The sequence below is a fragment of the Akebia trifoliata genome, unplaced genomic scaffold, assembly GCF_017979445.1.
Source record: "Akebia trifoliata isolate Shusen 1 unplaced genomic scaffold, ASM1797944v1 Contig00250, whole genome shotgun sequence".
Classification (NCBI taxonomy): domain Eukaryota; kingdom Viridiplantae; phylum Streptophyta; class Magnoliopsida; order Ranunculales; family Lardizabalaceae; genus Akebia; species Akebia trifoliata.
This window is the reverse complement of record NW_028236899.1, coordinates 1-10,760: the sequence shown is the minus strand read 5'-3', so window position 1 is coordinate 10,760 and position 10,760 is coordinate 1. Positions and strand designations below refer to the sequence as shown.

Sequence of the window (10,760 nt, the reverse complement as noted above, 5' to 3'; positions counted from 1 at the left end):
ATATAAAATGAAATGCATGTTTAATATTCCCATTTGATCAATTAGATTTGTATAAAAAGAGAATGTTATAGTGAGTAATGATGATCGATGTAATGTGAATTTTAAAATGTTTAGTTGTTCATCCATGGCTATATGTACCAGTTAATCGTAATTCTCTCCTGTAAAATTTTTTTTTTATTTTAAAATGATTCAGTATGCTTATTCATTCATGCTAGAAGGGGTTATTGGCAGAAATTGTTGCTTCCTTACTGGGTAACCATTATTACTCACCCTTTCCTTCTCCATTTTTTAGTCTCAGATTCAGAGCTTGGCGAAGTAGGTATAGAGCACGAGTGAAGATCATCTGGTCGGTCAGATAGACAACCAGAGTTCGTCACCTGGTGAGTATTGGGGCTACACTCCTTAGTGGGTCGATTTGTTTAGGAGTATTATAGATTTGTATTGAGCGTTAGGACTCCTATTAGAGTGAAAAATTTTTGTATAATCCTGTATTCTAATTATTCTTCCGCACTCTGATATACCGTATATTATTTGATGTATATAGGATTCCGTTCGTATTCTATTTTGTTTGTTTATATGCAGGATTGTATGTCGTCTATCAGGTGCAGGTTGAACGTCTTGGAATGCTAACATAAACAGAGGAGACCATGCCGAAATTTCGATGTATCACCTAGTACCTCGAGTTTTGACATGGAGATTTGTGTTAGCGTTCGGCGGGGCGCCGCAATTACATTGACTTTATGGAGATTGTATTTTATTGTGATTGGTGTTGTCTAAATTTATGCACGCAAGTATACGTATAGAAACTAATAATAAAGTAATAAGAAATGATCGTTCCTACGGAGACTAAATACCAATCTATTGCTAATTACCAATTTATCTCACTCTAATTTTATCCAAACAAAAGTAAAAAATAGGAATTAAAACTAAACAAGAAAACAAACGGAGAAAATAAATTTACAGATTTTAAATCAATGAGTGATAAAATCTAGGTTTATAATTTCTCCCAAACAATCCACTTAATTAGATTATCTTTCCTTCTATGATAAATTAAACCACTATAATTGTCACCCAAGAGTACTAAATTCTTTACAAGCCTCTGTCGATGATCATGTAAAAATACCCTTCTAAACTAACTCTCTATATGTCTATGAGAATTAAATAAAAAAGAATTCATTAAGAATAAGCTCTCATAAGGGATGCACATGCAACTTGAGTATATGTCTATCTCAAATTAGCGTATGTTACTCTATCTAGGTCATGAAAACAAAACAACTTTGTCGATATTATTAAGGTTCATCGAATCAATTCAATCAATGGCCAGTTAATTAAATCACATTAAACATATGATAAAATAAATAATCATATGTAGAATCATAAAAGAAATAAATAAAACTAATCAAATATCATGAATAGGTTCTATTATAACCCTAGAATAGAAATTAGTTCATCATTGAAAAGAAAACAAAATCACAAAAGTATTCAGTCATTCTTAGAGATTACAAATATCAAGAGAAGAGATAAAGTTCAGAAAGATAAAACTCAAAAGTCGAATCTCCAGCTCTCGTCCTCCTTTTCGATCTTGTGCCTTCAAGAAAAATCCAAAACTTCCGTCCCTGAATAAGGGTTAAACTTTCCTATTTATAGGTATGGAGTCATTAGGGTTTAAGAGTCCCAAAATCCGTCTCTAATTCAGTCACCACAAATTAACGTGTAAATCGCAGTTTGTATTTTCATATTTCTATTGTGCAATTCTTGAATTCTCGCCGCGGCCTCGTTTTCTATCAAGCAGAGGCTTGAAGACTTTTTAGCTTGTATGCTTAGCTTCCTTCTTCCGAGAATGAACCAATTTGGAGTCAGAATTTCTCCTAAATGTATGCAACCATCCCAATGTTCTATATTGTTCCTAATCTGTAAAATAAGCATAAAAATCAAATAAAAACATATAATCACATAAAAAGTATAAAACTAATTAAACTTAAATAAAAATAACTAAAAGACTCTAAAATTAATAAAATATTATACTTAAAAATGGTTAATTCGTAGGTATAAAAACTATTCATCAAATACCCCCAAACTTAACATTTTGCTAGTCCTCGAGCAAAACAAAAATAAAGAAAAACCTAACTACAGGGAAGAAATCTAAAACACAAATAAAACAAAAGTGATGATACTAGTTTGATTTTCCACACTTGCTTCAAAGATTACGTAAATTTCATAATTCTCAAGAAAAACTTTAGAAATTGAAATAGTCTAAATTTTCAACCCAAATGTCATTCAACCTCACCTTGAACCATCAACATATGTGCAAACAATCCCTTATCACTTAATAAGTTTTCAACTCAAATCAGTTTATGTAATCAAGAGTAAACACAAGTGATTTCAAGATATTGACATTGATGAACTCCATAGGCTTACTTTTCATGTTATTCTCCTCTAATGTAGGTTGTTACTCAATCAAGAATCAATAGGACTTTTATTCAGTTTGTAATGTGTGGCTAGGTTAAAGGTAGGATAGAAGGAAATTTTGTGGCTCAGATCACCCCTTAAACATATCAATCTCTTAGGATTCTCACAGAGCGCAAACTTACATTTCAACATTAAGTCACTCTGCATTCTCAATCTTGTTTCACTTCATTCCCTTGACAACCTTTTATTCACCATTTTTTAAAAATTTTTTATTTAGCACACTGCACCCCCAAACTTGTCTGATTCAATGAATTCTTTTACAAGAAGGGATGTAGTAATAAGAATTTTTTTTTTCAACATAAGTATTTTTGAACCCTCAACTAAATATTTTTGAAACTTTGCCTTCCACATTCCATGAACTTCACCTTCAACCCTTATTTGCATAGCTTAAAATTATCCAGTAGCAATTAATATGCCTAAGAGGTGATGGGTCAAATTTTGGAAAAATTAGACAAAAAGGCTTAGTTAAAATTGTGGGTACTAAAGATCATGGGCAACAAGGCTCAATGAGGAAGACTAGTGATAAAATCAACATAGGTAAGCTTAAAGGCTCAATCGATCCTAGAATGGCCTAAATCATGTCCCTAATCAAGTGCAACCTAGGATTTCACCTCGAGTAATAATCAAATAAGTTCTAGAGTTCATTGAGATCATGGATTACTCTCAAAAGCATAAACATTCTCCAAGTGTATCAAACAACTAAGTGCATCAAGATTATAAGCTCAATGTAAACGAATTCAAAACAAGACTGAATTTCATCAGAGTTAAGCACATAAATAAGTTCAACGTCCATCATTTTCTAAGAATCATGTCTATACTCAATCAAAATCATTATCATTGGCTGCAGATTATCAAGCAAAAATCATCACAAAATAAATTTTGTTTTTTTAAATACTAACTTAAATACATCAAAACCTAAACTTAAACACATGAAAACAAACACAAAAATCAAAGAAAATTTTTTAGAAAAATACTACTCCCCCACCCCCAAACTTAGTTATTGCATTGTCCTCTATGTAATCAACTAAAATCAAAGGTAGGTGAAAGAACTTCCCTGAAATATTTATTGACGATCAGGAGTCATCAGCATCATCATTTGCACCATCTTCATTGATAGTATCATTCAATTCCGGTAGTGGAATGAAATTAGGCGATCCAGGATATGGAGGCATTGTTGGAAATTGGTCTACATCCATGCCATTGTTGATGGCGAGTTCTCGTATCATGACATCCAAGTTGTTGTGGCATTCATGCTGATGATAAGCTTGCTGCGCCAGCCACGTTGTTTGACGTTGAACGTGATCGACATGCCATTGGCAATATTCATGAAATGCACGCCATTGCTCTACTTGTTGTTTTTCCAAATGGGCAAGACGGTTTAATAATGTGCGAGGAGGTAATTCTGATTGTGGTTGTGGCTACTTGGATGAACTAGCTCCTGAAGAGTTTTCTGCCTCTTTGAATTGATAAATTACACGTGATACAAGCTCTCGATTCGGATGGAGCACTTCTTCTTCCTTGCTCCATTGTACTCTCGCTATGCAACATAACTCAGTGATCAATGAAGGGAAAAATAACCCACCACTATTCGATCGAATGCAGTGCATTATCGACTCTTGAATGACACGCCCCACATTTATTGATTTTCCTGTTATGCATTCTTGCTGCAATGAAGGAATGCCAGGCCTTTGCTTCCCTATCCAAAGTATCTCTTGGAAATTTTGCACCACCGTCTCTTGTCGTTATCCATGCAGTGCTAGGCTTGGCCAATAACTCAAGTACTTCTTTCAAATTAGGACCATTTGTAAGGTATGTCTGATATTCATCATTATTAATGTTGTGAAGTTGATAATACTTGTTGATTGTTGCTCTATCGAAGGATACTTGTTTGCCCCTTACAAAGACCTTTATCCCTTTTCGTTCTTCCGTATTTGCATAAAATTCCCATACCAATGGAACCATAGCCGGTCCTTGTTTTGCATAAAATTTCGACCACTTCCTCACCTTGATGTTTCTTGCTATGTTTATCAGAACATCAGATCCATTACCATTGATTCATCTTTTCGCAATTGGTTTATGATGGATTACCAACCTTTCATACCTCTCTTGTACTTCACGGCTTACAAACTTGGTATCTAATGGTGGTGATGAAGCTGCAGATCGTGTTCTTTTCGACGCCATGATATTATTCAGTGACACATTTACCTCAAATGCCCTTGCGGATATCCAACACACATCATATACTTCATACAGCTCCCAAGATTTTGAAATGAATTAATCTATCTAACCTCTATCATTGTCACAGAACTTTCCACAAACACCTGGTAGGCACACAAATTTACTGATCTTCCGAAAACCAAGTAATACCATTCACTGTCACCATTGACCGTTCGTATACAATACAAAGTAATCCACAAATGGAACATCCACACACTTTCCCCCGAAATCAAGCAATCAACTGAACCGCTCGACATTAGTCAACCCTTAAAGAAATCAAACTCTCCCAACAGCAACAATTGAAATCAAACATATAATTTCCCAACCCAAATGATCGAAATTTTGATCATGTTAAGCAATATAGGCTAATTGATTGACATACTTAAGAGTAAAATCGGAAAATACCTCAGTTGATTTGTCGAATCGGCAAAGACAACTCAACAGATCCATTGAAACTTGGTGGACTAGCTCTCATGAATTTGATCTTTCTATGGCCACCCTTGATTATTAAGAGGGAGATATAAGAATAATGCTGGAGAAGTGGAAGAAAGATGAAGGGTTTTCCTTCGTTGAGACACGAAGAGACTGTTGGTTGTGAAATTGTGTAACAATAGAAATAGTAGGGCAAGTATAACCCTTTCCTAAGTGGGTACGAGTTTGGGCCGAGGCCTGTTAAAGTATCATGCTATGGCCCACATTTTAATATTTCTGATCAGTTTTGTCACAGAGTAATGCCTTGGCCTAAGGAGAGTTAAGCCATGGCCCCTTTTAATATTTCTGATTAGTTCTGTCATGGACTAATGCCTTGGCCTGAGAAGAGTTAAGCCATGGCCCCTTCTAATTGTGATATCAGAACTGCTATCTGCTTTAGATGTTGCAACTGAGATTGAGGGAAGGTTTCTACTCTTAAAATATATGCTGCCAATGACTGGTGCCATGTTGCTAATGCAGTGGATTTGCTTAGAGACTCCCAACATGTTTCAATAAAACATAATTAAATAAAATTGAGAAGAATTCTAAACATTTTAATAAAAGCAAATTAAATGACTTTTTTTTTTAAGAGAGAAAATAATGAAGAGTAATGAAAATCAAAATAAATGAAATGAGAGTTTAGAACTCTTGGGTTGTCCTCCCAAGAAGCGCTTGTTTTAAAGTCTTCAGCTTGACTTTCTCTGAAGTCACACCGGGTTTGATAGAGTGATGGTGGATTTCTGACGATCAATTTCACCACCCCAGTAATACTTGAGACGTTGCCTGTTTACCTTGAAGATGTCCTTCGTGATTTCATCTTGGACCTCAACAGCTCCATGTAGGTATGCTTTAATCACAATAAATGGTCCCAACCATCTTGATTTGAGCTTACCCGAAAAAAGTTTCAAACGAGAATTGAATAAAAAGACACGTTGTCCTGGCTCAAAATGTCTCTCTAATATCTTCTTGTCATGCCATCTTTTGGTTTGCTCTTTATACAGCTTGGCATTCTCGTAGGCTTGGAGACGAAACTCATCCATCTCATTGAGTTGTAGAAAACGTTTTTGACCTGCAACTCTTAAATCAAAATTTAAGTTCTTTATTGCCCAAAATGCCTTGTGTTCTAGTTCGACCGGGAGATGACACGCCTTACCAAAAACCAACCGATAAGGTGAGATTCCAATTGGTATTTTGTAGGCGGTCCGATAAGCCCATAATGCGTTGTCTAATCGTTTGGACCAATCCTTGCGAGATGGGTTCACAGTCTTCTCCAGAATCCGCTTAATTTTCCTATTCGAAATCTCTACTTGGCCACTAGTTTGCGGATGGTAGGCCGTAGTCACCTTATGAGTTACCCCATATCTAGTTAGAAGGGCTTTAAAGTATTTATTGCAAAAGTGAGTGCCTTCATCACTGATTATTGCTCGAGGAGTGCCATAACGGGTAAAGATGTTCTTCCTTAAAAAATTCAGTACTACCTTAGCATCATTCGTGGGCAATGCAGTCGCTTCCACCCATTTTGAGATATAATTGACTGCCACTAGAATGTAGAGATTATTATAGGAAGAGATGAAGGGGCCCATAAAATCAATTCCCCACACACCAAAGATCTCCACCTCTAGAATGTTATTGAGTGGCATCTCATGTCTCTTTGAAATATTACCAACCCTTTGGTATCTATCACACCTTGAGACAAATAAATACGCATCTTTAAATAATGTAGGCCAATAGAAACTTGATTGTAGCACCTTGGATGCGGTTCTTTCTCCCTCAAAATGGTCTCCATATTCAGACGAATGATAATGTCGAATTATGTCTTCAATTTCTTTTTTAGGAACACACCTCCTTATAATCTGATTTGCACATCGCTTGAATAAGAAAAGCCCGTCCCAAACATAATACTTGATATCATGCAAGAATTTTTTCTTTTGTTGAGAGCTTATCTCTGGAGGGAACACTTTACTAACGATGAAGTTCACATAATCTGCATACCAAGGCAAGTTCTTTTGATTACAAGCAAATAATTGTTCATCGGGGAATGACTCATTGATTATAGTCTCATCTTTAACTTTCCCCCCATTTTCTAGCCATAAGAGATGGCCTGCCACTTGATTTTCAGTCCCCTTTTTGTCCCGAATCTCTAAGTCAAACTCTTGTAACAAGAGCACCCACCAGATAAGTCGAGGTTTTGCATCTTTCTTAGCAATTAAATACTTGATAGCGGCATGATCAGTAAAAACAATTACCTTTGTCCAGATGAGATATGCACGGAACTTATCAAATGCAAACACAACTGCTAGCAACTCCTTCTCAGTGGTGGCATAATTCAACTGTGCATCATTTAATGTCTTGCTAGCATAATATATAGTATGAAAAATTTGATTTTTTCATTGGTTTAGAACCGTGCCAACAGCAAAATCGCTAGCATCACACAAAAGCTCAAACGGGAGATTCCAATCTGGTGCAACAATGATGGGTGCTGACACTAATCTTGCTTTCAAGATATGAAATGCCTCAAGACACTTTTCATCAAATTTCAAAACCACTTCCTTTTCCAACAAACTACAAAGCGGTTTAGAGATTTTCGAGAAGTCCTTAATAAAAATGCCGATAGAATCCAGCGTGTCCAAGAAAATTTCGAATACCCTTGACGGAAGATGGTGGCGGTAGTTTCTCAATGGTCTCAATCTTTACTTTATCCACCTCAATTCCCTTAATTGATACTCGATGGTCGAGGACAATTCCTTCTTGCACCATGAAATGGCGTTTCTCCCAATTCAATACAAGATTCGTTTTTTCACATCTTTTGAGAACTAATGCCAAGTTATCCAGGCAAATATCGAAAGAATCACCAAATATCAAGAAGTCATCCATGAATACCTCTATAAAATGCTCCACCATGTCAGAAAAGATTGCCATCATATACCTTTGAAATGTTGCTGGTGAGTTGCACAGTCCGAAGGGTATCCTTCGAAATGTAAAAGTTCCGTAGGGACAGGTGAACGTTGTCTTCTCCTGATCTTCTGATGCTATAGCTATCTAATTATATCCTGAATATCCATCCAAGAAACAATGATAAGAGTGCCCCGCTAGTCTATCAAGCATTTGATCAATGAACAACAAAAGAAAATGGTCTTTCCGAGTAGCTTTATTTAACTTCCGATAATCCATACAAACATGCCACCCAGTTACTATCCTTGTTGGGATAAGCTCATTACTATCGCTCGTCACAACAGTCATTCCTCCCTTTTTCGGTACACATTGCACTGGACTAACCCATGAGCTATCAGAAATAGGATAAATTATGCCTGTATCAAGTCACTTGAGAATCTCCTTTTTCACCACTTCCTTCATAATTGGGTTAAGTCGATATTGGTGCTCAATAGAGGGCTTATGATCATCTTCCATAAGGATTTTGTGCATGCAAATAGAAGGACTAATCTCCTTTATATCCACTATGGACCATCCCAACGCTTTCTTGTACTCTCGCAACACCCTTAATAATTTATCTTCTTGTTCAGGCTCAAGAGAAGCAGAAATAATAATCGGTAAAGAGGATGAATCACCAAGGAAAGCATACCTCAAATGACTAGGAAGATGCTTCAGCTCTAGTGATGGCGGTTCTTGAATTGAAGGCTTCGAATGAGAACCCAATGATGGCTTGTCTAATAATTCAAACTTTGGCTTAGAACACGTGAATTTTGGCATAGCCTTCAAGTAATTCACCAACTCTAAACTGTCCTCATTGTATGCATTAATTATTACTAATTCAAGCTGGTCAAATGGGGGTGTTTCTTCATGATCATGTCGAACACATGTGTCCACTACATCAATTCTATAGCAATCTTCAAGCTCATCAGTAGGAAACTTCATAGCTTTGAAAACATTAAACTTCACCTCTTGGTCTTGAACTCTCATAGTAAGCTCCCCTTTTTGTACATCAATAAGAGTCCTACCTGTGGCTAAGAATGGTCTACCAAGAATGATTGGAACATCCTTATCCTCCTCCATATCAAGAATAATGAAAGCCACAGGAAATATAAATTTGTCAACCTTAACAAGTACATCTTTTATTATCCCCCTTGGATACTTCAGTGATCTATTTGCTAATTGGAGTGTCACAGTGGTAGGCCTGGCTTCTCCCAATCCCAATTTTTGAAATATAGACAATGACATTAGATTAATACTTGCTCCCAAATCACATAAAGTCCTACCAGAGAATTGGTTACCTATTGTGTATGGTATAGTAAAGCTCCCAAGATCCTTAAACTTTGCTGGAAGTTTTCTTTGAATGATAGCACTGCACTCTTCAGTCAAATCCATTGTTTCAAATTCACTCAATCGCCTCTTTTTAGTCAAGATATCTTTCAAAAACTTGGCATAACTTGGCATTTGCTCCAGAGCTTCAGCGAATGGAATATTAATATGCAGCTTCTTGAAGACATTCAGAAATTTTGTAAAATGCTCGTCATGTTTTTGTTTCTTGAAACATTGAGGAAATGGTAGGGGTAGGTTGTAGAGAGTAATATTTTCTAAGCCCGACTTTTTATGCTCCTGGTTTGTAGCTTCTTTCTCTTGCTCACCTTTCTCTTTAGAAGTTATTTTTTCTACCACTAAAACATCCGGTTCCTTTGGTTCCTTGACAACATCATTCAACTCTTTTTCACTCCTTAATGTGATAGCATTGCAGTGCTCCTTACCATCTCTTTTCAAATTAGTCTCTATATTGCTAGGCAAGGTTCCTTGTGGACGATTGTTAATTGTTGAAGTAGACTGACCCAACTGAATTTTCATATTCCGGATAGAAGTTGCTTGGTTATGTGTAGACACCTCATTTTTGCATCCGCCTGATTAATCAACTTGTCAACCCGATCGCAATGATTCCCAATGATGGATGTTTATTTCAATGCTTTATTTTGTTACCACATATGTTTCAGAAATCCGGATGAGGTATCTTGAGCTGACAAAACTTTAGAAATCACATTACGCTAGAAAAATACGACCCCAAAAACATAAAAATCATCATCTTATAGACAAAAAGAAGCTTTACGATAAAAATCACTAAAAATGATCAAATTACCAAAATACCCCTAACATCAAAACAACCCTAGAGCCTACGTTATGATTAGGAAAACTCATTAAAACACATAAATAACAAATCGAAACCAAATAAATCATTTAGCCAATTTTCACAGAATTAACAAAATTATAAAAATGCCCCTCATAAAGTTCATGACCATTTCACACAAAAAATTTCATAAATGACACAAACTAATATTTCCATTGAATTCCTTACGAAAAATTGATTCTAAAACATCCTAGAACATTAAAAATCGACTTAAAACATGAAAAGTCTTCTCTGGGGGTAAAACGGTAATTTCACAATTTTCATAATTAAAAATTTTGAAATTAATAAATAAAACATTAAATAATTAAAGTGAAACATTAATTAAATTAATTTAAAAATTGAAATTAAAAAAATTGATCAATCGGGCTCTTATGAAAAATTGTTGAGGATTCGTGAGATATTTCTTTAAGGACCCAACCATTTGGGGGTCCAAAGAATTAAAGATATAATAGAGGAGGGTTCTCAAAAAATCAAT

At 35.7% G+C, this 10,760-nt stretch overlaps 1 protein-coding gene across 1 annotated transcript; it reads right to left on the bottom strand.

Annotated features, from left to right (window-relative positions):
* Positions 1–8,475: 8,475 nt before the first annotated feature.
* Positions 8,476–9,951, bottom strand: LOC147381801 (uncharacterized). Its single transcript, XM_086429959.1, has one exon. It carries the CDS (start codon positions 9,949–9,951, stop codon positions 8,476–8,478), a length of 1,476 nt encoding a protein of 491 aa, XP_086286085.1.
* Between the last annotated feature and the right edge of the window lie 809 nt (positions 9,952–10,760).